Source organism: Spermophilus citellus (genome assembly GCF_964194105.1).
Source record: "Spermophilus citellus genome assembly, chromosome: X".
Taxonomy (NCBI): domain Eukaryota; kingdom Metazoa; phylum Chordata; class Mammalia; order Rodentia; family Sciuridae; genus Spermophilus; species Spermophilus citellus.
This window is the reverse complement of record NC_138190.1, coordinates 36,999,335-37,025,732: the sequence shown is the minus strand read 5'-3', so window position 1 is coordinate 37,025,732 and position 26,398 is coordinate 36,999,335. Positions and strand designations below refer to the sequence as shown.

The 26,398-nt window shown below is 38.6% G+C and overlaps 2 protein-coding genes across 7 annotated transcripts in view; both read right to left on the bottom strand.

Moving 5' to 3' along the window:
* The window catches only part of LOC308638858 (uncharacterized protein), a 547,213-nt gene that overhangs the window by 282,978 nt on the left and 237,837 nt on the right, over nucleotides 1-26,398 (bottom strand). The window lies entirely within an intron of this gene.
* The window catches only part of MAOA (monoamine oxidase A), a 79,945-nt gene continuing 56,284 nt past the window's right edge, over nucleotides 2,738-26,398 (bottom strand). Inside the window, exons 6-15 of the mRNA XM_081276747.1 lie at nucleotides 23,083-23,224; nucleotides 21,005-21,154; nucleotides 20,557-20,716; nucleotides 19,624-19,720; nucleotides 14,629-14,682; nucleotides 9,585-9,642; nucleotides 8,241-8,338; nucleotides 6,157-6,268; nucleotides 5,219-5,281; nucleotides 2,738-5,086 (exon numbers count right to left, since the gene is read on the bottom strand). Coding sequence (XP_081132873.1) covers nucleotides 4,940-5,086; nucleotides 5,219-5,281; nucleotides 6,157-6,268; nucleotides 8,241-8,338; nucleotides 9,585-9,642; nucleotides 14,629-14,682; nucleotides 19,624-19,720; nucleotides 20,557-20,716; nucleotides 21,005-21,154; nucleotides 23,083-23,224 — 1,081 coding nt within the window. The 3' untranslated portion in view covers nucleotides 2,738-4,939. The remainder of the gene's footprint in view (nucleotides 5,087-5,218; nucleotides 5,282-6,156; nucleotides 6,269-8,240; nucleotides 8,339-9,584; nucleotides 9,643-14,628; nucleotides 14,683-19,623; nucleotides 19,721-20,556; nucleotides 20,717-21,004; nucleotides 21,155-23,082; nucleotides 23,225-26,398) is intronic.

Below are 26,398 nucleotides of genomic sequence, written 5' to 3'. Positions count from 1 at the left end.
CTATAAGGTTATTCTGAGCCAGAGTAGCTAGCTATGGGTATATAAATAGTAAATGACACAAAGTTCAAGGGTACCCTTTTCACTTTGGTGGTATCAACCCACCAAGATTCTCATTAGTGTGCCACTCTGTGGACCTTAAAGCACCTCCTACATTCTCCTCCTCTTTCCTTGTTCTCACTTTACCCTCCCCAACTGACAGAAAATGCCCACACCATTCCACCTCACCCCATTTCAGTCAAGGACCTCAGTGGTTCATGGAAAATATCTGAAGTCTATTAATAGGAAAGCCTGGTTCTTAATGAGGTGATTATAAAGAAATGTAAATAAATAATAGCCTTCAATCAATTGATCACAAGTACATTAAGTGAGGTCTTGCTAGAAGATTCCATGGCCCATTTTGAAGCAATGGTAAGGATTTTACATGAGGCCTCCAAAATCTACCTTCAGAAACCTGACTCTAGTCCTTACCAGCTGTCACTTTAAGACCTTCCTTCACCTTTGAACTCTGAAGAGAATGGCCTGCTCAAAGAGGGGAACAAAGTCCTGAGTTCTGATCAAAGAAAGACAACTGTTGTTATTAACTAGTATCTTCCTTTGTTTTTGTCCTCTTCTTCAATTTCTCAGTTTTTGGACATATGACATGTCTTGTATTTTAAAGGCCACTTTGGTGGAAAGCAGAATATAGTTTTAAAAAGTTAACCCAATGTTGATGTCCTGCTTACTAGAATTATATCATAGTCAGCATAGATGAAATGTTGACAAAAGAGTGGTGATTTGTATCTCATTTTGAGGATTTTTTCCTCTAAAAAAGTCTAGCACTGCCCTCATTAATCATGACATTGATATAGCAGGAGATATGGACAGGGGAAGGGATATTTCTTGAGGGCTTGCTTAAGAAGATTCCCCCCGATTTTTTGTTTTCCTGTCTGTGCCCTTCCAAACCAGGCTGCCGCAGTCTTGGCTGGGCACAGAATCACGAGCCACTCAAGCAGGAACAAAACTTTATTTTTGAAAAAGCCGCCAATACTCCGTAGGCACCGGCAAGCCAAACCCGGTCCTCCCACGCGGGCGTCTGCTGGAACCGCGGGTCCCCCCAGAACCGGGGGGCCCGGACCTCCCCCGGAATTCCCTCCTACTATCCTTCCCCAACCAATGGGAACTCTCCAGGAGTCCCGTAACATGAGTCCCTTAGCAGGCCAAGGTGAACAGCAGGAGCCCAATTTGCATATGAATGTAAATCTTAACATAATCATATCATCTCAGTGGCTAGCTGGCGTCACTTTACAACCAAAGGTGCCATGCATCATTTATCTGCTTGTGGCTCCTAGCACCAGGCTTCTCTTACTCTAAGTACTTTCATAAAATGGTTGCTGGAGATACTCATTTCTTGGAAAATCAAAGGCATCTGAAAAGAATTTGTCATTCAAGTGATTCAAAACCCAACTTTATATTTATCAGGTACTTGAGGACAATTTGGATATGCAAGATAAGCCTTCAAATGTGTTTTGATTGGTCAGCAATCATTTAAAAGGATTTAAATACAAATGCTCTTGTTTTGAACAACCAACAATAAAATAATAAAAAAAAAAATACAAATGCTCTCCAAAGGGCAAATTCTTCCTGGGTCAGCCACAGTCCTCACCATTCCCTAATGTTCCCTGTCTATTTCTGTTCATTTTTAGTTGTCTGACTCAAGACATTGGACTTTGGACTGTTTTTGTAAATGTATATTTTACCCTTTGATCTTTCTGTTAGTAATCAGTAGGTAAGACTGCTTTATTGAGATAAAAATGGAATCATTTCCAGGGTTCCTATAATCCTGATATTTTTCTTTCATATAAAGAACAGTGCATCCAGGTGTGGTGACATGTGCCTGTATCCCCAGCTACTCAAGAAGCTGAAGTGGGAGGATTAATTGCATACAGGAATTTGAGACCAGCCTGGACAACAGAGTCCTGTTTCCAGAAAATCCAATCTAAGAAAACGAGAGAACCAAGATATGCAAAGGCTGAATATCTTGCCCCTGCCATACAAACAGGCAAAAATAGAAATAGTACAAGCAACAAAATGCATAAATCACATTAATGCTGCCATGAAAAGAATCCTTAGAAGTGACGTAGGGCCAGACACAGTGGCACATGCTTGTAATCCCAGAGACTCCGGAGGCTGAGGCAGGAGGATCACAAGGTCAAGGCCAGACTAGGCAACTCAGCAAGACCTTGCTACAAAATAAAAATAAAAAGGGCTGTATATGTAGCTCGGTGGTAAAGCACCACCTGTTTTGATCCCTAGTACTAAAAAAAAAAAAAAAAAAAAAAAAAAACAAACAAACTAAATAAGATAAAAAGAAACCACTTAAGCAACTTACCGTTTCTCAAATGGAGAAATTGAGGCAGAGAACCAAAGTGATTTGCTCAAGGTATCATAAGCTATTAGGTGAGAATCCTTGCTTTAAAATCTATACCTGTGTTCCAGTTGGGGAGACTACAGTATTCCAGACAACCTCAATATCACATAAGAGTCAAACCCTTTGTTGAGAAGTTATAGTCTCACATACTAAGTCTCACATACTTTTTAAACTCTACTTTCAGTTAGTTTTTTTAAAAAAAATTGTTCTTTTTAGGTATTTAAGTCTATCCTCCATGGACAACACCTCATCGTGACCTTCTGCTGCAAGAGGCCACCAAACCTTCTAAACAGCTCTTATCAACCAAACACAGGAGTCAGGCCTGAATTGGGGGGTAGTGCACTTTATTCACAAATAACACAGTACCATACAGGCAAAATCTTACTTCATTGGCAAAACACAGACATATGCATACTCCCAAATGTAGCACTGGGGCAAACTTTAGACACAGAACATTATACACCAAGTTCACAATCAAACATGACATAGTTTCACAATCCCTCAATATTTTTTTCTTCAGTGGAGTATGACACCTTATTTAACAGTTAACCAAGACAAACAGATGAACTTCTTAAATCTAATTCTCAACCTAACTATGGAGTTATGCCTTCAGAACTGTGTAGGGGATGCCTTAATGGAGCCAAGCTCTTGATTTATGGTATCTTCATGCTGGATGAGCTCATATATAGTAGGTGTTCTCAGCTCCTGTTTCAAATTTAGGCACATCTGGACTGGCATTCATTTTGATACCCAATCTGTAGTTTAACAGGGTTGATGTGATTAGGATAAATTAATTGGTTTTCTAAACCATGGGAGAAGAGAGTCAACTTCACACTCAGGAGGCCTTCGACATGCAAGATGTCAATATGTTAACAATCCGATTACTGTGAAAACTGTTACTGGTTCAGACATTTAAATCAACATTTCCCAAGGTGTGTCAGGACTGAGTTAATCAGTAAGTGAATTGAAACAACTGCAAGAGATTAGGGATGTGATTTCTCACTGCTATTTGATATAATATGCAGCATTTCCTTATGAACTGCAGTATATCCAAGACATCAATGAAACTTTTAAGTTAGCAAAAAAAAAATGCTTTTGAATTATAAAATAAAGAGTGGCAGAAAAATTTAGCTCTTTGCTCTTAGGATAGGCAAAGCTTTGGAAGACCTTAAGTCCTCATATTGGGATACAGAAATGTAAGTTTGCTTTTAAGATAAGGTTAATGTTGTAATGAACTTGAGTTGGATGAGTTCTTCAGGTATTCTTTAATTTTTCTTAAATGAAAATATATTTATATTTTAACAAGAAGTATTTTATGGTTGAAATGTTTGGGAGGGGTTTCTAAAAACATGACAAGTCTTTCAAATGAGAAAGATAAGAGGTGGGCACTGTTCTGAGCCCACATTGCTCCTAAAATAGAGAACTCAGTCTTCATATGTAAAAATCACTCAATTTCATGTTTGTTAAAAAACTTAATTAAAGCAAGGGAGGTTATCATATAAAGCCCTTTCTGTATTTTGACAGTCTCTATAAATAATAATCAGGGATTTTTCATGTATATTCCAGTACTAGATAGAAATTGACATGCTAATATTTAACCATGTTTAAGACATGTAAGTGAAGAGATCTGTCTAATTCTATGGCCATAAAAACAAAAGGAAAATATATATGACTCTAGGGGTCTTCAGGTAGTAAAGAACCACATGAAATAATACTGCTTTCCTAAAACTGGTATAGTATGTTATCACTAATAGGGATCAACTGATGTCTAACCATGTTCCAAAGGGAAAAGAAGGTGCCCTTTGTAGTTGGTTTCACATGAAGCTAGTCAGGGAGGCCTCTTGCTGTGATTTTATTCTGCTCATTAAGTTAAACATTTGAACTCGGTAAACACTCTTCTCTGTAAAATGTAAAAGAGAAAAATGTACAAAAAAAACCTAGCACTGAGGCTAGATGTCTAGAAAATTCACAGAAATTAGAAGTGGCCAGGAGATTCCTGGGGCATCAGACTGCAAGATGTCCCCATCCTGGTCTGAAGGAACCACATATCCCTGCCCCCACCCTGCTTATCTACTTCCTTATGTAAAGTGGGAGCCAGTCACCCCCGGAAGCTGTGAGGCTATGGGCTCTGTACCAACACTTCACCAGTGCCTAAGTACAGTTACAGGCTAAGTCTTAACCTACTCCACTTTATTTCTGAAATCAGGTATTTTTGTTAAAGAATGGGACACAAAAATTCTCATAAGCACATTACATTAACTTTTTGAAATTAAGAGAGCAATCACAAGGTTTTATTCTATCAATCAACACGAATTGATCTACATAGACAAGATGAAGCTTGATCTTACTGAAATAATTAGGTAATTCTTTGGGTTGTTCTTACTTTAATGCAGACAGACTAAACTGAGGAGGGTTAAATCAAGTGCACTTAAATGGCCTAATGACACAGCCTTTAGTTCTTCCACATTTTCCTTTTGATGGTGATGGTGATGGTACTGAGAAGAAGGATACAGAAGGCCAGAAGTTGGAACTTCATGACCGTGGCAGCAGCTTGTATTTGTACAACACAATCCAGAGGGCAGTTACTGAGGTGGAAATCCCAATGAGCTTCAGCAGGCCAGATATGGAAGGCAGGTTTCTCTCTAGGAAGGTGGTGGTGATTTCAACTGATGGAACATCCTAGATAATAAACACAAATCATTAGTAGAAAACTCTTCCACTCATAAAGAGAAAAAAAAATCTGTAATATCATGCATGGGTATACCTGTGAGTTTTATGACTAGTCTATGGATATGGACTAGCCAAACTTACCTTAGATTCAGGTTCTTGTGCCCATATATCTTTCTTAGCCACCTTCCCCAGAGCATTCAAGACCTGTAAGAAAGTGACCATGGTATTATGAAATGAGGTTGTATAGGTGTGTCAGATTCAAAGTCCTATTTATAGGCTATTAGATAAGCCCTATAAATGAGGGGCACAGAAATGAATATTTTCTATTAGCATCAAGAACTAGACAAATGAATGGCCAAAGAAAATGGGAAACACACACACACACACACACACACACACACACACACACACACCATGGAATATTATTCAGTTTTAAAGAAAAATGAAATCCTGCCCTATGTGACAATATAGATGAGCTTAAAGGACATTTTGCTAAGGGATATAATCTAGGCACAGAAAAACAAACATGTTCTCACTCACATGCAGAAGCTGAAAAAGTTTATCTTAGAGAATATGTAACAACAAATCCCACTATTATGTATAATTATAGTACACCAATAAAAATAAAGAAGTAGAGAGTGATACAGAGGCCACCAGAGGCTGAGAAGGGTTGAGGATAGAAGGGATAGTGAGAGAATGGATAGTGGATACCAAAATACAGTACGACAGGAGGACTAAATTCTAGTGTTTTATAGCACAGTACGGTGAACATAATGGTTTGCTATACATTCCAAAATAGCTAGACGAAAGGATTCTGAATATTCCAAAGAAATGATGTCTGATGTGAAGGAAATGCTAAGAACTCCAATTTGATCACTGCACACTGTATGCATACATCATAATCTCTTACTACTCCCAAATATGTATAATTATGATGTCAGTGAAAAAAATGGGCAAATGTATAGTTTCATAAAAACATCATTAATCCATCTAAAAATTTTTAAAAGAAGAACCAGGAAGACCAGATGCCAAAAATGCTGCTGAGACTCAGGAGGGGACACTTCAGCTTCCTCCCTTACCTCTCTAGCTGCGCGTTCTCCGGCCTCAACAGCTCCTTCCATGTAGCCACTCCAGTGTGTAGCGGTTTCTGTGCCAGCAAAGTAAATCCTGCCCACTGGCTGGCGAATCACCCTATGAGGAAACAAAGAGGCCACACAAAGTTACCTGGGATGCTTCTGAGGGGAAATGAGACAATGACTGCTCTCATTTACTTTGCAGAAGACAGGGAAACTCAAATTATTTATAAAACACAGCCCAAGGTAAAAGGTTCCTCAAAGGCTACTCCTTATTTCCTAGGCCTGTACATAAGGAGGCTGTCAGATCATCAATCTCTGAAGATGATGTTGACCTTTTTCAAGCCGGCCAGAATTGGAATGTGAGAACATGCATTCAGTTTACAATTGGATTTTTTGGCTGTGTATCTCCTATTTTGTAGATCATTCTGCTTCCCACACTGTTTTTCCAAGGGGGAACATTCTTTTTGAGATCACACATGGCCAAAGTCCAGTCATGTAAGTACTCCCAGTGTATTAGGAGGGACTGTTGCACCAAGTGGGAAGATAGAAATGGACTGTAAATTGACTAATTCTGATAGAGGAGAGACATGAGGGATTACATACATGAGTTTGTCTGTTTAAATTACAACTTCTGTAAAGTTTCTCTGGACTTTCCTAGGGAATAGCTGAAGGCAGGAAATGGCCCTCCTTTTATAAAGAGGTCCTGCCAATGAAAACCAAGGAAGGGTTAGACCAAATAGGTAACTGTCCCCTCCAGCCTTCTCAGGGTTGAATCCTGCCATTCATGCAGCCACTTTCATAAACTCTCTCAAGCTGAACACCCCACCCCACCCCAACCCAAAGACTTTCATTTTAACCCACTGGCACTTTTTTTCAATTCAGGAACCCTGTGTTTCATCTCTTCCTGACCCTAATCCCATCTTCTAGACTTCTACATCATAACAGAACTAATCCAATTTATAAACTCTGCTATCACAAACAAAGGCTGTTTGAACAGTTAACAAACAAGACAGGGCTGGGGGTGCAGTTCAGTGGTAGAGCACTTGCTCAGCATGTGTGAGGCCCTGGGTTTGATCTTCAGCACCACAAAAGGAAAAAAAGACAAACAAACAAGCTTCCAAAAGGAAATGGTCAACAAATGCTTATTTCTTGTGGACAAATATGACCTAGTGTTAACTTTCTAGCTTTTTTTGTCTGGAAACCAGATGAAGGTATAATGCTACATATGTGACCAGAGAATACTGCTTATGCTAAAAATGTTACCTTACCCATTCTCACATTGGTAAACTGCATTCAGGCTGAGAGGATTGGGAATGAACTGTAAATACCTGGAGGGAGACTGTCACTGTGGGCTTCCTTGAGTGTGGTGTCTCTTCTAACTGAGCAAGTGACCCTGGGCTTTATGCCTGTGACACATAGTGATAATGGCTTCTATGGATCAAGGGGCTTCTAAGTCAAAGTGAATCCCTGCACCCCCTGCCTCCACCCCAGTGAATCTCATCTCCTCATCACTTAGCTATATACAGCAAGGATGTGTGATAGTCCTCTGTTGGCCAGACAGATATACTGGATTAATGCATCGAAAGTCCTTCTGTATAGACTGGTGTCAAGGAGCCTAGGGTGGTAGTGTGAGACTAAATGTTGATCTGAACTCAAGAAGGCCCCTTGAAGGACAGTGCAGTTTGCTTCATTCTCACAAATATTGCTGACTAATCCCAGCTACTCAGAGACTGGAGCAGAAGGATCACAAGTTTGAGGCTAGCCTGTGCAACTTAGGGTGACCCTGTCTCAAAAACAAAACAAAAAAAGCCCAAACAGAAATAAAACAAACAAAAAAAAAACAAAAAAAAAAAACCCCAAAACCAAAAAACAGGTACTGCTGACACCTGAAGTTCTTCCCTGTGCTCAGCTATTATCTATTTGCTGACATCCTTGTTTTTCCAGAGACATTCAGAAAGATACAAACTATCTATTTAGGGCATTAGAAATAGGAATGACAGCTATTTCTAGAATTCTCATTGAATACTGCTTCTGTTAAATGTGGTACAGGTCTTGTAATAATAACTGGTGTAGTGCTTGGGCAGTACCTTCCATATTGAGTCATGATCCCAGGGGGGAAATAGGCAGTGTAGCACCCTCCAGAGTACTGCTCCTCACACCAGTTCTTCTCTTCATAATGCACTGGCTGAAGTTAGTAGGGAGAAAATTCCAAAGAGTAAACAGAGCTGAAATGCTATAAGTCACAATGAAGGCTCTTACATGTTTTACTTTATCAAAAATTTCACAGAGAAAAAGACAATAACCCTGTTTTTGTAACTTGCTGAAGGGGAAACATGATATTACCAAGTAATAGCCTTTTGTGAGGTACCAAGTTGCAAAACATGGACATTATGACTCTTTTCAATCTCTCAACTAGGGAAGACAAAGTATCTCAACATCCGGGAATGAGGGCATCTTCATGCTGATGCTGAAGAATTTAGAGCTAAAACTTTAGGGAAATCCATCAATGATCAGCTTGTGGAAAGATCTGCTTCAATCTTTGGAGGCTCTAAAACAACAGACTTCACTTCCTTATCTACCCAGGTGTTTCTGCTGCAAAAAAAGTTGTGAGTCTCTGAGTAGCTGGGATTAGTCAGCAATATTTGTGAAGACAGTCACAGTATCTAAGAAAGGATTTGGTCAGAATCCCTTCCCTAAGCTGGAAAAATGAATGTTGGAATTCTTGCTAAAAAAGGGGAACAATTAAGATGTAAAATGTTCCTAGAGGACATGAGAGAATCTTCTCTGAATTCCATAATACACTATGAAAATGTATTATTTAATTAATTTACAGATAACCCCTCAAAAGAGCCCCCAGCTATCAGTGGGTTCTTCAAAAGTCATTTCCCTCTCCTGATTGCTTTCAGTGGTAGACTAAAAGCACTGAAATTTCTAAATGAGTTGTGAATTGAGTCGCACATGTAAAACTAAATTATTATGACTTTGACCTAGGCAGAAAGTCTACATTCACTCTGTTCTGTCTTGTATGTACTACTAATGTATTCACCAACAGAAGATGACATATTTGGGGTTTTCTTTCACATCTGGCAGTTGACACTGACTGACATGAGGGCAGGACCTCTGTTCTGAGAACCAATCTCTCCCATCCTTGACATAATTCCTGCCATGCCAGGCTGTAATCACACTTTGATGATAGTTATTCAGCAAACATTTAAACTGCACAAGAGAATTACAGCTTTGAAATTCCATGCACCTGACACCAATTTTAATGGCCTTTTTTTTTTTAACTGCTAAAGTTCATCTTTCAAGTTAAGAATAACTCTTCTTAACTCTCTTCATAAGACTGTCAGGAATCCAGAATCTGCTTTGCTTTACCAATTCCAGTGAGCAGAGCACAGCCTGTTAGGGACTAAACCTTGAGGTTTTCTTACTTGTAATGCTTCCTCAGATCCCAGCACTTTGGCATACAGCTCACAGATTTTCCTTTTCCTATTAAAAAAAAAAAAAAAAAAAAGGAGCTGAAAAGGTTGTTAAGGAAGTAATAACCGATAGGTATAGAGTAAATACAGTGAAGTCCAGGGCATTCACCAATGAACCAGATTTATTACAGAAAAATGAAACTCAATGGCCTCCTGTTACTATACAAAGCAAACAATTCAATGAATCTCTGTACTCAGATTAACTTTCTCTGCCTTGATAGTCATTTGAAAGAGTCTGTTCCTTCTTCTTTTTTTTTTTTTTACATTTTTGTCTCTTTTACTATCTATTACAATATCTGAGATAAAAATGGGTAAAATAAGATTAAATTTAACTTAATCTTAGGGATTAATTCCATATAACTTTTCTGGAATATATAGAATTCTAGAATGATCCTATCTGTAAAGATGTAGTTCATATGATACCAAGTCCTTTAACTCTCCTATTCTTGTTTTGTAAATATCTGAAAACAAATAATACTCATTTAGTATTTTAAGCATAAAGTATATGCTATTCTGAGAGAGACTTACAGTCATTTCAGTCTAGTAATCTGTAACTTGGATAGAATGGTCTGTGGACTAGGACACTGTGTTAAAGGGTATCTGGGGGATGGACACAATACACTACATGATGATACCTCAAAAAGTCTTTGGCTGGGCTGGAGTTGTAGCTCAGTGGAACAGTGCTTGCCTAGCATGTGTGAGGCACTGGGTTCAATTCTCAGCATCACATACAAATAAATAACATAAAGGTCCATCAACAACTAAAACATATTTTTAAAAAGTCTTTGGCTATCCTCATAATTCATGACATAGACGAAAAGTATAGAACATGAAATGTATTATGTCTGAAAAATCAGTAGCTATATTTACCTAAAGTTTTCTTAAAAGAAAAAAAAACATTTTAAACTCACTGCTCCTGCTTAAAAAAATTTTTAAAAAGGTCTAATTGTTAAACTCACCATTTGTAGAAATTAATGGTTCTATTTCAGGATTTGTTTGAATAGGTTCACACTGAACCAATTACATACTATTTATATTTCCTTTTTTAACTTTTGTAAAATAGTTTAAACATGTGAAACTGTCCTTAAAATATTTGTTGAAGACTAACAATCAACTGGAACATATTCATTAAAAATGGGGAAAAAAGTTTAATTCAAATCTGTAAGATAAGCATAAAATGCATAACTAAAAATAACCAATAAAATCTGACAAGATGAATGGCCAAAAATATTCAGGGTGGGGGGAGGTCAAGAATACTAGTAATAAAAGAAATAGAATTTAAAAACACTATTTTATCTTGCCAATTAGATTAAAAAATATTATTAAAACATGCTCCCAATTTCTCTAAATAATCTGGGAAACAATGTCAACTTATAAATTTATATAAAGCCTTCTATACCATTTATACAACTCTTAGAACATCCATCTCATAAGTATTGAGGATTAAATGAGGAGGAATAGATGGAATTCTAAATAGGACTTGCTATGCTGTTTTCCCATGGAAGGTTTAAGGAAGAGACAAATGCTACTCCTGACATGATGTCACACAACATGAGGTGAATATTTAAATTCCAGGACACATCGAAAATCATAAAGGTAAGAAGTCTCAAGACTACTGTCCACCTGTCTCTCTCAGTCTAATCTGTGCTATTCATTTCAGAGATTAGGAAGCTGAGACTCAGTGAGCTGCTGAGACTTATTCAGCATCCTTCAGCTAATTAATGGCAGGGTGAGGCTCTACATTTCTGAGCATCCTGCTCATAGTAGATGCTCAATAAATGTGTGGAGAATCAAAGTCCATGCTTAGCCTAGTGTGGGACCCTCTCCTCAACTCTATGAAGAGGTGAATGATTCTTATCTACTACAAAAGAGTGTTACAAGCAATGATTCAGATATTTTAAATCAATTAAAAATTAAGGATATTAACAGTCAGTATTCTAAAATGTTTAATGATGCTTAGCTTATTTTTTGGACACATAATAAAATCTTTATTAAAGCAGAGTGAAACCCAAAATTCAATCAACCTCCTTTCAGTTAATTTTTTAACCATGAATGATAAAACCAGTTATAATAGAAATACAAGCCATTTAGTGTGCTTTACATATATTATTAGATGAGCCAAGGACAGGTCACACAAATACATCAGGGAATTATCATTCTCTTCCCATCTTCCCATTAGAATTCAATTTTTATGGGGGGGAATATATGTAAGGCAAGGATATTAAAACAATGCATTTTTTCCTTTTTCAGTGCTGGGGGTAAAACCCAGCGCCTTGTGCATGCAGGGCACATGCTCTACCACTAGGTTACCACCCTAGCATGGAGCAATCCATTTATTCAATCAATGCATTTATTTGGCTTAGCTCTAAAATCAATAGAATGTATTTTAAATTAAGGCCTAAAGAAGTCACTGTGCAAATCATCTTGTTGAATTTACCCGCTGGCTTTTATATCTGGATACTCAATCAACTGAAAAGCTTGTTAAAAATACAAATACTCGGGGGGGGGGGCTGGAGATGTGGCTCAAGCAGTAGCGTGCTCGCCTGGCATGCGTGCGGCCCGGGTTCGATCCTCAGCACCACATACAAAGATGTTGTGTCTGCTGATACTAAAAAATAAATATTAAAAAACTTCTCTCTCTCTCTCTCTCTCTCTTTAAAAAAAAAAAGTTAAAAAAAATTCAAATACTCGGGTTCCTTGAACCTTGCACCTACTGGATCATAATCTTACAGGCCTCAGAAAAAATATATCTTCTAAACATCTTTTGGAAGATTTTGAGGCAGTCAGTTCTGGAAGCCACTGTTCTCATCAATGATATATTTGAGAAGTTGAGCCACTGTGTAGAATTCAAAACCAAATGCCTACCTCCAGGCTGGTATTTATTTTATTATTAATAAGGAGGGAAAGCAGGAAATCCAAAAGAAAATGTCAAGCTCAGAATGATGTAATGAAAAAGAGTATGTGTTATCTGCTATTCCTGTCACAAGTTAGCTGCTATGGTTTGAATACATATGTTCTCCAAAATTCATGCATGTTGGAACTTAACTTCCAAGGTGATGGGATTAAGTTAGTTCTCTGAACAGTAGTATCTCAGTTAGTTCTCTGAACAGTAGTACCTCAGTTAGTTCTCTGAACAGTAGTATCTCAGTTAGTTCTCTGACAGTAGTATCTCAGTTAGTTCTCTGAACAGTAGTATCTCAGTTAGTTCTGACAGTAGTATCTCAGTTAGTTCTCTGACAGTAGTATCTCAGTTAGTTCTCTGAACAGTAGTATCTCAGTTAGTTCTCTGACAGTAGTATCTCAGTTAGTTCTCTGACAGTAGTATCTCAGTTAGTTCTCTGAACAGTAGTATCTCAGTTAGTTCTCTGAACAGTAGTATCTCAGTTAGTTCTCTGAACAGTAGTATCTCAGTTAGTTCTCTGAACAGTAGTATCTCAGTTAGTTCTCTGACAGTAGTATCTCAGTTAGTTCTCTGAACAGTAGTATCTCAGTTAGTTCTCTGAACAGTAGTATCTCAGTTAGTTCTCTGAACAGTAGTATCTCAGTTAGTTCTCTGAACAGTAGTATCTCAGTTAGTTCTCTGAACAGTAGTATCTCAGTTAGTTCTCTGAACAGTAGTATCTCAGTTAGTTCTCTGACAGTAGTATCTCAGTTAGTTCTCTGACAGTAGTATCTCAGTTAGTTCTCTGAACAGTAGTATCTCAGTTAGTTCTCTGACAGTAGTATCTCAGTTAGTTCTCTGACAGGAGTATCTCAGTTAGTTCTCTGAACAGTAGTATCTCAGTTAGTTCTCTGAACAGTAGTATCTCAGTTAGTTCTCTGAACAGTAGTATCTCAGTTAGTTCTCTGAACAGTAGTATCTCAGTTAGTTCTCTGAACAGTAGTATCTCAGTTAGTTCTCTGAACAGTAGTATCTCAGTTAGTTCTCTGAACAGTAGTATCTCAGTTAGTTCTCTGAACAGTAGTATCTCAGTTAGTTCTCTGAACAGTAGTATCTCAGTTAGTTCTCTGAACAGTAGTATCTCAGTTAGTTCTCTGAACAGTAGTATCTCAGTTAGTTCTCTGACAGTAGTATCTCAGTTAGTTCTCTGAACAGTAGTATCTCAGTTAGTTCTCTGAACAGTAGTATCTCAGTTAGTTCTCTGACAGTAGTATCTCAGTTAGTTCTCTGAACAGTAGTATCTCAGTTAGTTCTCTGACAGTAGTATCTCAGTTAGTTCTCTGAACAGTAGTATCTCAGTTAGTTCTCTGACAGTAGTATCTCAGTTAGTTCTCTGACAGTAGTATCTCAGTTAGTTCTCTGAACAGTAGTATCTCAGTTAGTTCTCTGACAGTAGTATCTCAACCATTATAAATAAATACAAATGTGTAAAATTGAGTTAATATACACATATGGGCAAAGGGGCCATAGCAAAATACAGAAAGGTTGATTTGTTGGGCTGAGAATATTTGTAAAATATTATGTTTTTCCTGATGAAATTCTACTTTGTTAGTGCAATGAACACAATATAAAGCTTGCCTTTTGTCTATTTTCAGATTGTTATGGTTTGGATGTGAGGTGTTCCCCAAAAGCTCATGTGTGATACAATGCAAGAAGGTTTGGAGGAGAAATGATTGGGTTGTGAGAGCCTTCACCCAATCAGTGAATTAATCCCTGATGGGATTAACTGAGTGGTAAAAACAGGCAAGTGGGGTGTGGCTAGAGAAAGTGGCTCATTGGAGGCATGGCTGTGGGGTACATATTTTGTTTCTGGAGAATAGAGTCTCTTTCTCTACTTTCTGATCATCATGTGAGCTATTTCTCTCTGCCACACTCTTCTGCCATGATGTCCTGCCTCACCTTGAGACCCAAGGAATGAAGCTGTCCTTCTATGGACTAAGACCTCTGAAACCATGAGCCCTCAAATAAACATTTCCTCCTCTTCAATTGTTCTGGTGGAGTCCTTTAGTCACAGAGGAAAAAAAACTGACTAAAACACAGATATAAATTCTTTACCTTATTTCTTTGTGGAGCTTAGCAAGTCGATCAGCTTTCCGGGCAAGGATGAAGCTGGAGAGAGAGGGCACACTTGAATATCAGGTTACAGTCTTTATGCATTGTCCCTTCTCAAGTCTTTTATTACTGCTATCTACTGAGTATTAATGAACTCTCCCAGACCCTCCTATATTAGTGCAAATACCATGTTGTCTTCAGTCTCCCTCTGTGTCCAAACCCAGATAGGCTTGTTATGGGCCAGGCTATATGGGCAATGACCAAACAAACTCCATTTCACCCTGAGACTCCATATCATGTAAGAAATGCTTCTCCCATGAAAAAGCCCCACCTCTGTACCCATAAGAGTTGTTTGGCATAGCATGTTTGGCAACACAAAATGGCAATTCTTATACAATGGAAAATTATTCTCTTCAGTTTCCACTTTTCTTGGGCAATGTACCTTGTTAGAGATTGACTGTTTAGACATTAGTAACCATTCTCTAATGTGTACTGAACTAGGGTCATTTTGACCCACCTCCCTTCTGCTTGCTTACTGCTATGCCAACCTGGAAAGTCCTGTGGGAAATACCAATGTACCCATTGCATTGTCTCCCTAACTGCCCAATTCAGCTTCTGTACCTGCTGGCTTGCAGCTACATCAACCCAGATGTGTTTTTTGCCTTTAAATATCCTAAAATGCTCAGGTTCAGGGCTGTTCCTTGCAGAGACAGTTATGGGTCCTGTGGGGAGTAGTCACCAGCCAGCCGACTAAATAAAAACTCTTCAATTTGGACAAAACTGGGACTTGGTGTGTTTTCTGAGTGACCCGTCCCACAACAGGCTGAGCTCCTAAATAAAAGGTCACTTCTTACTCAATATTTTGCTTGTAAAATTTAATACAGTATTTGGTATACAGTAGGAAATCAAAGGTTGGACGAATTAATGTTGCACTAAATAATTACATTGGCAATGATTATTGTCTTCTGTCAAATACTTGGTAAAAGCTGGACAAAGAAATGTTAATATGCGTCTGTAGTGGATTCCAGGGTGGGTATCCCAGGTTCCCCCTTCAGGACTTTTACTTAGTAGCCTTAACTCACAGTGGAAACCTTCACCAACAATTATACTCAGCAGGAGAGAACTGCCTCAATCAAGCTTCTGCCCTTCCTCAATAGCCAGCTCTGGGATGGGGTGGGTACCAAGGCTCATTCCCACACCTCATTTCAGAACAACTCTGAAGGGCCATCCCAGCTCCAGAATTTTCCATGAGATTGAGGACATCTTTGTTGAGAGAAAACTAGAGCCCAACTTCTCCCTCTGCCTGATTCCAATTCCCTCTCTTCCCCCATAGGAAGTAACTCCTAGGGCACTTCCCAATAAATCTCTGGTACCCAAATTTCTATTTTCAAGTTGACTTCCTAAGAAACTGATCTAAAACAGTCCCCCAATAAAGGAACTCAGTAACACCCAGATATAATCTGTCTGCTTTCCTTTAATTGAACAGATTCTATTATACCAATATTACTAATTATATATATATTTTAAAGAATTGAATGTGATATGAAATTCTTAATCCCAGTATTATTAGAAAGCTTTCAAAAATCCACATGAAGGCTGTGGATGTAGTTCAGTGGTAGAATGAATGCATAGCATACACAAGGCCCTGTGTTTAATCCCAGGAACCACATACATGCACAAATCTAAATGAGCCATAGAGCAATGAAATTATTTCTCCATTTAAAAAAGATTTTATAGGGCTGGGGATGTAACTCAGTGACATAAGGCTTGTCTAGCATGTGAGAGACCCTGGGTTCCATCCTCGGCAGTGCAAAAAATATCTTTAAAAATTATATTCCTTTGGTTCCAAATCCGCCAAAAAATAGATTAGAGCTAAAAACAGTATTTCTTCCTGTCCCCACCTCCAAGTTAAACTGTTCCTCAATTGGATTGGCAATTCCTTTAGGGTTGTGATTTGAGATCATTCTGGGAAGCAAAGACACAAAGAATGTTAACTCACAGAACAATATTTCTGAAGAAGCTGTGGACTATTTAAGAAATTTAAACAACTGAACTTTATGGGATATAGTCATAACTTTGTTTGATTTAACCCTTAAGTTATGACTCACTAGCAAAGATTTTAGTTAAATTTTAGGTTTATGAAAGAATCAGTAAGGTTGGGCCTATAAAATATTTAAAAGAAAACCACCACGAATATCAAATGAAAGTTTAAATGACTTATCTGAAAGCCCTTTATTCAACTCATCATATATGTTTTTATAGTCCAGTTAGTGTATAAGAGCAGTTAGAGTTGACTATTTCTATCAAATCTCAAGTCAAGCATGAAATAATCTCTTATCTAACTATGTACAAATATTCTTCAACTTTCACTGGTACTTTATTGTGGAAATCATGCATGCTATCTTTGTGTTGAGGACATTTCACAGTCTAAAGTACAAGGTTGTTTCCAGTTTTCCAAAAGGTGATAATTATTACAGACACAGTGCTAGGCAATTATCACCTCTGTCTTTGAGGCTTTCTTGGACAAGTGCAAAGAGCAAGGTGGAGGCAATATATCTTCAATGCTTTAATTATCAAGAACAAAGTTCTGGGTGGAGCAACTGTCCCGATAAGACAAGGGAGAAGCTGGTCAAAGACATAAAAGAGAATAGACAATTTCTCCTCAACCTTATAAATTCATAGTTGGGACAGACTTATGTAACAACAGATAGATTAACAAGAGAAAAATAAGCAAGTTTATTAACCCTGAAGTACACATCACATGGATCAAGGTAGTGGTTTGAGTCTAACTTATATAATTATACCTAATGAAGACCAACAAACTTTAGAGACAAAGGAAAGCTTCTAAAGGGAGCATGCCTACAATGGTAAGATAAATATATGGGAAGACACTAATAAAATAAAGTATACTTGCAGATTTCTCTGGTTCTGTCTCTGAATTGATGAAGGATTGTCTCCATTGAAGGATTTATGTCCTATCTATAGGGGGAGGACAGTGAGACCTTTTGTTTTTGTAAATCTCTGCCTTGATTTTAGGCAAACAGAGGAAAGGCAGAGAGCTCTCATATCTTAATTGTCTTCAGCTAATGACCCTTCATATTTGGGGGAGATGTATTCTGATCTCCCACAGATATAAAGTTTCAGATAGACTGGAGGAATAAGGTCTGAATAGTAGGATAATTGTGATTCAGGAGGCTGAGGCAGGAGAATTGCAAATTCAAGGCCAACCTTGGCAACTTAGACCCTGTCTGAAAATAAAAAATAAAAAGGGCTAGGAGTATAGTTCGGTGGTAAAGCACCCTTGGTTGAAGCCCCACTATTACTACTACTACTACTACTACTGCTGCTGCTGCTGCTGCTGCTGCTACTACTACTACTACTACTGCTGTATATTTCAGAACACCCAAAAGAGAGGATTTTAAATGTTCTTACCACACAGAAATGATATCTATGAGGTGATGAATATGCTAATTATTCTGTTTTGATAATCCCATATGTATTGAAATATCACATTATACCCTATATATAGCATTATTTTTGTTAATAAATAAAACCAATAAATAAATAACAGATTAGAATACTACTTTTTAGGAACTGCTTAAATAACCCCATTAACATCTGGAAGGGTCCTGCCACTCATGTCTCAGTTATTACAGCTGAAGCAAACCCAGTAGGGCATATGTCAGTATATCTAATGCCAAGGGCAAGAAGAATATCAATATTCTTCTATCCATAATTGGATAGGTCTTCAACTGATATTCTCCTGAAACCTGTCTACCAACCTTCTGATTTCCTCTAGCCTAGCGAAGTGAATGTTAAACTGCCAAAATAACTGTCCCTTTCTTGCTCAATGGGGTTAGGCGATCAAGAGGATATGTTGTTCTTCTGGTTATTATGTTGTAAGTATCTGCCTTTCTCAGGGAATCTGGTGCTATTTTTTATATTTAACAAACAGGGAAGTGATTCCAAAATGTCTTGTTAGCAGCCCAGTAGTGTAGCCTGCCTTTTAAATCCTTCAGGACATGGATCTGCTCCTTTTGACTCTGTAATTTTTCTAAAATGATCTGATATGCATGAACTCACTTCTCCCCTCAGGCAGGAGGCATGCATTTCCCAGGAGCAAAGTGGGAAACCACTGGATCATGTCTAAAAGTCACTTGATTGCTACTAAAGCTGTGTTCTTTTGTTTTGGTGGGGTAAAATAATGAGTTTTTTTATTAGTATAGTTTTTTGGAGGGCAAAATGGTAGGTAATCAGGAGTCTGTGGTCCTGCTTAGTGTTTCCTTTGTGGAGGTCCTACTTCTTTGGACCACTAGTCTCTAACAGGTAGGTGGTGTAGAAGAGAAGAGCTCTTTCAATCTCCTCCCAAATGTGCACATATCTGTACTCTTCTGTGCATAGGACTATACCCTGCACCATCCATTTACTTCCAAGGGCAAGAGAAGTACCACAGGTGAAGGATAACTACAGAGTGACCAAGAAGAAAAAAGTGCCATGCCATTCACTCAAGGCCTGACTCCACTGTGAACTATTCCTCCTGATCAACCAGCTGTTTAGTATCCCAGGGAACAGCTTAATAATTGTTCTGTAGCAGGTGTTTGGAATGAATAAAAGGATAAAGCCCAGAAACCCTGTATTTGGAAGACTTTATGGGATAAAACAGTTGTATTTCCAGAATGGTTGTGGACATTCTGCCTCTAGGCAAGATTGGCTACCATACTGCCTGTCTAGCTGCTTTTCCCACTCCATCCTTAACATGCAAGTTTTATAAGAGAAATAAATATATGGGCATCAGTTCAAAATGGTGTCAGTTTTAGTAGTCTCTCAGTGTTCTTGTGCCACATGCAAAACATAACTATGAATATTTTAATACATAGAAACATGATATATTTTTGTTGGGTTATTTATCCTTTCTTGAACTTGATCCCAAAACAATATACTTGCCAGCATCTACACCAACACAATTTGAAAAATAAAGAACACCTAGTTCTAACTTACCCCATGATGGCAGGCAGTGATCCATCTGGTTTGGTGTCATCCAGAGTTATGGAAATTGGAGCTTCCTCATCTTCAATGATCATGCAGCCACAGTAATCTTATCCAGGAGAAAATCAATAAGAGATTGAGATCAACCCATATTACAGAATTAGAGGCACATAAACATAGCATATATGTATACACTTTTGCTAAGAGGAAGATAAATCTTAAAATTATTGGGGTTTTTTGCCCCAACCCTAGAAGTCATTTCCTGTTAAATACACACACTGACTATACAAGAATGTCTCACACAGGGATAATGACATTTTATATAAAGGGCTTATGGGCAATGCATGAGAAAAATGGTAAGATGGCCCTGATGTCTGGAAAAGATGGGGGAAAGAGTTGAGTATATTAAAAGCAATTATCTCTATTATCCCTGGAAGAAGTTGTGAAAAGGCATCCTGTGAGTATGAGCAGAAAGCTAATCAACAGTAGGAACAATATATATAGAGCTTTCTAAGTCCCTGATTCTGTCTCATTTAATCCTCACACCACCAGGGTAATATGTATTTTTACGACTTTATGCTTAGAGACTGAGGCTAGTAAGTAACAGAGCCTAGGACTCTCCAACTTCAAAGGATCACTTCTTCCCCAGAGCTCCTGGTCTCACTTTGCCAATAAAGAATAAGTGGAAGGTCAAGTGTAAGGAGCCAGGGAAACCCCCAAGTGGTGTTCTCATGGTGGGCCCTCTTTTCCCTCCCATTGCCAACAAGTGCTCTTGGGGTCATTTTGTGTTGCAGGGCACTGCGAAGAAATTGACAGAATTCTGATCCTTTCTCTACTAAATTGAAAACATTTATCTTTTTCTATTCAGTTCCTTCTGTTAAATATTACCAAAAGAATGTGGTTCCTTCACTTAATACAGTTTAAACATGAATAAGAGCAGCTTACCCTTTTTCTTCCAGAAGGCATCCTTGTAATACATCATGCACTTAATGATAGCCCCCATTGGAAGACGCTGAATTAGCTGGTTTCTCTCTGATGGAAGCTCAGGTTTGAAGTGGATTTTAGCAGTCAGGGTCGGAGGGATGGCACTAATTACGTATCTGCACTAAAAAACACATATGCAAAACATCACCTCAAACACGAGCTGTAGTCTTTGCAGAGGGTGTGAAACATCTCTAATATTTTGAATGATATTAAGCAGTGACAACATGCAAAATTAGACAATTTGGTGCAACAAAATAGAAGAAGTTGGATCTACCAACCATGCTGGTAAATTGGGAGAGGAGGCAGAAACACACCAGTATTAACTATACCACAGCTTTGATTATATTTAGTTAGAAACTGCAGAAGACACAAGGCGTATTTACTATAGAATCCTTTTGACTAAAATTACCTCATAGCATTCATGATTCAGTGTCTCTATGGTGATGTTGGCACCAGACTGGTCAATATAGGTGACAGGATGGCTCAATTTCACCCGGTCCCCAAGGAGTTCCATTATCCGCTCACTCACTTGACCAGAACCTCCTACAAATTTCCGTTCCTACAGACAGAGGTAGGCAGGAAAGAAAACAGAATCAGGGACTTAGAAAGCCTAATGGAGGGAAATCTTATTTTCCACTGATTAGGAAATCTCCAGAAAGTCACAGCCAGACCTTCACTCTCCAAACACTCTCCAAACACTAACCATTAGGATAGAGGCAAAGGAAAAACATCACCTCAAACACAATCATAGTCTTTGCAGAGGGTGTGATATATCATCTTTAACATTTTGAATGATGCTGAGCAGTGACGATATACAAAGTAAATTGGATTCTCTGTACAGTTATCCTCTGTATAGTTTCTAGCACTGAAAAGCCATTACTAGTTCATAAAATTACAGGTCAGAAAAACTGTTCCGCTATGCCAGTACTGCTCTGATTGAAAGGAAATAGCAAGTCTGTGGGCTTCAGATACCTAAGAGAGTGGAGCATGAAAGGGTCCTTGGGAAGTGGAGGGAGCTGTGCTTGTCCCAGTGGGTGCATTTTCTAAGAACCAGGGGAATATTATTAGCTTATTGCAGAATATTCATTGGATGGCTAAAAATGCATGTCAGTAGGCTGGGGCACAGTCCACAATTGACAATTAAGTACCTCAATCATGAGTATCCACACAGTATTTTTTTCACTTTTATAACTGGCTATTATTTTATGGCAGCACTAAAGTTATTTGTAAAACTATCCCCATGGTGGTTCAAACATAAATTCATAATTTGTCCTTCCTCAAGAAACAGGAACCACTTAATCTACAATCTGACCTAGGTTTTCCAAGGGTTGCTCTAAATTTTAGTGTAATGTAAAGATCACAAACCATTACAATATTGTCCACTATCTATCCCTCTATGTTTAGTATTTGTCTAATTACATTGTAAGGGGGGAACTTAATTTCTTTAGGGAGATATTGTGATAATAGCTTGAGATTCATAATCTGAACGTTAACTTTCCATAAGGTCCTGTAGGGTTTGTTTAGAAATATCCTGACTCTTCTGAATGAATGTTTTTACAAATAACATATATGCATAAAGATACCTCACAAAGCAAAATATGGGTTAAGAAGAGTAATGTGGGAATTCTGCCTTTAATTAAAGACACTTAAAAATGCAACAGTCCTGCATTTGCCAAAACTAAGCATTCAATGAACAATAACTCTCAGTGTCACAAGAATAACTTGGGAACTTCTGTAGATCTAAGAAAAATAGTTCACTTGGGGGTAGAAAGACTTTACACCTTGTGAAATGCACTCAGAATTCTGGGACTCAAAGAATAGAGTATAAATTAGAAATAAACTGCTACTAATTAAACCTCTTCACTCCCAAGCATAATATTCCTAGAAAAGAGATACTCATTCTCTTTGAACATGGAGCTTTAATGTAAAGAATCTCAGAGTCTGAGGAACCAGGAAACTAGAATTCATGGAAGTGGTATGGAAACTGGGAAAATAAAAATGGACAACAGAAATTTGGAATCCAAACTATAGAATTTACTATGAAAAGAATGGCCATAAATCACTGAGTTAATTAGAGCAGTCATTTCCATTATGTAACAGTTAATATAAATAAATAACTATGAAAATGGCACCAAAGCCTTATGTTTAAAATAGAGATGATTTTCAGTGCAATAATTTTACAAGTATTTAAACTTTTTTGAAATTAATTTATTTTAGTTTTCTAGTTTCTCCTACATTAATTTGCTTGATTTTTCTACCTCCAAAAGGAAAGAATGTGATTCCCAGGACCTAATTAATTCAAAATGAAATATTCTTTACTTGTGAACTTCTTTTCCAGGAATAAAAAAAAGGAAATGAGATTTTTTTAGATCATTTTACATTGCTAATTATTCATGACTGGAAATACTGAATCAATTATTATGACACTGCTCTGGGTGAGTGCAAAATAATAAATACAGTTACAATTTTGGAATAGGCATGCCATACCTGGCCTCCATTGGTGACTGAGAATATCCGAGTTGTTCCACCACATTGTTTCACATACCACAAGAACCACAGGGCAGATACCTCATGGGGCTCAGAGGTCACATTGATATTCACAAAAAGAGAAGCAAACTGCCTTGCAGTCCTGTTTACAGAAAAAGAGAGGAGAATATGTACATGATTCACAGGAGCACATGTTTTCAAAATGCAAGTAGAACTAGGCATGGTGGTACACACCTATAATCCTAGTTATTCAAAAAACTGAGGCAGGTCGATTGAAAGCTCAAGGAAAGCCTTCGCAACTTAGTGAGATCCTATCTCAAAATTTTAAAAAAAATGTTAAAAGGGTTGGGGATGTACTTCAGTGGTGGAGCACCCCTGGGTTCATCCCCTGGTATCATAAAGAAATGAAATGTAGTATTTTTAGCAAGTACCTCCTGCTTTTTTGGGAGAAAGAAACCTCATAGGCTCAAGTTCCAAAGGAATGCATTTTTAACTCTTGGGAAAAATAAGTTTTCTTCCTCTTTAAGAAATTATGGAGGGCTGGGGTTGTGGCTCAGTGGTAGAGCATTTGCCTCCCTCATGTGAGGCACTGGGTTTGACCCTCAGCACCACATGAAAATAAACAAAATGAAGATAAAAAAGAAATTATGGAGCCTGTAATCCCAGGTACTACAGAGGTTGACAAAAAAATCCAAAGTTCAAGACTAGCCTGGGCAACTTACCAAGACAGTGTCTCAACAAAAATAGAAAATAAAAAAGGATGGGGATGTAGCTTAATAGTAAAGCACTTGCCTAATATGCACAAGCCTCTAGGTTCAACCCTCAGTTAGTACTGTGTACCGCCCCCCCCCCCAAAAAAAAAAAAAGAAAAGAAGAGGAGGAGGAGGAGGAGGAGGAGGAAGAAATTAATTAACTAATTTTGGGTTAGCTACAAATGTGCTAAGCATGGTTATGTCTAAGAGTCAATGTTCTTGTTGGGGACCATTAGGGATAGTTTTTCTCATCTATTGTAACAAACATCCTATCTCCTTTGTCTCTGCCCTAGTTCAGGATACTAATGTCTCTCACCTGGCCCACAAAAGTGGGTGCTCCTACATTCCCCCAAATATTCCCTATGCATTTCCTCTCATATCTTTTTCTGTCCTATATGCAATGAGGTCTTTTAAAAGTATAAAACTAAAAAAAACCAAACTTCTGCTTAAAACCCTTCAATAGCCTAAAACAGAGAAAGGTACAATCTCAAATGTAGTCAATACATATTGCACAACAGGCTGCTCAACCAGTACCCAACTTTCCCTTACACCATTTATTTTTATTATCTCTATGATCCAAGCACACTGACCATTCAGTTGCTAAAACCTGCCTATATCTTTCTCATCCCAGGACCCTCACAAAAGTTGTTCCCTGTTCTCCCTACCTAGAAGATATTATCCCCCTACAGCATACAACGTTCCCTGTCTTCCCCTGCCACTGTGAGTCCTTCCTAGAAGATACCCTCCCTACTGCCTCTACCCTTCCCTGTCTCCTCCCACCTTCTTTAGGTCATTCCTGGAATAAACCATTTTTCTTTCCTGTTTCCCCTAATCACTGTGCATCATTCCTGAAAGATACCACCCTGCCACACTATGCAAGGTTCCAGTGTCCCTCCTGTTACTGGCTCTATCCTTGGAGAAACCATAAACCCCACCTGCCAACTTTCATGCTTTTTGCACCCCTCATTCAGTGGATCAATCTTGGAAAATACTAATCTCCCAAAATCCATCCTAACTTTCCCTGCCTCTTGTGGGTGATTCTGGGAATATCTAATCCCACCCAAACTCTCTATGTATCCTACCCTATTCTGTGGCTCACTCCTGACAGATATCATCCACCCAACTCAATACATCCACCCTGTTTTCCCTAGACCCCTTGGATGTAATGCCTGGAAGATACCATCCCCTATACCCCTCTATCCTTCTATGCCCTAGTCCTTGTGGGTAATTCTAGGAACATACCATGTTCCCAAATTATCCAGTTTTCCCTATCTCACCCAACATCTATGTGTCAATCCTGGAATATACCATACCCACCAAATCTATCCTTCCATCTCCCCTTTTCAATCCCAGTGGTGCATTCCTGAAAGATACCATCCCCTCAGTATCCTCCCATCTCCCTTTAAACCTATGGATCCTTCCTGAAATATACCATCCTGCCATACCATTCCTCTCTCCTCACTGACTGGTTCTTTCCTGGAAATATTCACGTTTTCCCCCATCAACCACCCCCTACCCTGGTCTCCCATAGGACCCTAGCAACTTGCTGGAAAATACCATTCTTCCTGACTATTTCCACCCTTTCTGCCCACCCTTCCACTAAGTGGAACATTCCAGGAAGATACCATTGTCCCAACACCATTCATCCATCCTGTCTCCCCCTGCCTCTGTGGATCATTCCTGAAATATACCATCCTTCCCCAGCAGCTACCTCCCTAACTTTTCCAACCTCTAAGGTTCAATTCTTAGAAAATACCATTTTTTGATTGTTGTTTTATAGTCCTAGGGATTGAACTCAGGGTACCCTACCACTGAGCTAGATCCACAGCCTTTTCATTTGCAATATCCCACCACATCTATACTTCTCTGTCTTCCCCTCAGCCCCTGTGGTGCACTTGGAGAGGATATTATTCCCAAGACAGATTATCCACCCTTCCATCTACACCCACCCCTTTCATTCCTGGAATATACCATCATGCCACATCATACACTCTATCTCTCCAGTGATCCTGGTTCTTTCCTAGAAGATAGCACATTTTCTCTCACCAAACATCCTTTCTTCTCCCCCATGACCCTGGTTTCTTGCTGGAAGACACCATCTCTCTTCACAACTTCCACCCTTCCTGACAGTCGTCTATCCAGTGAAACACTCCTGGGAGTGTAGCATTGTTCCATTACCATCCACCTATCCTTTGTTCCCCTGCCTCTGTGGGTAATTCCTGAAATGCCCTTCATATCCTTCCCCAGCAGCCACCCTTACTTTTCTATACCCAAAGAGTCAATTCCTGAAAATACCATCCCCCTACTCCACTCAACTTTTTTTCTTTCTTCCTGTCAAAGTGGCTAATTCCTGGGAAATACCAGCCCCCCAACATACAGAGGAGCCACTGCCCTCCCTCAGACCCTTTGGATCTTTCCTGGAATATACCATCACCTCCATAACATCCCTGCATCCTGTCTCCCCTTCCTGATACACTGGATCTTTCATAGAATATACTTTTCCCCCCAATATGATCCACTTCACTTGTTTCTTCCTGCCCCTGTGGATCATCCCTGGGAGACAC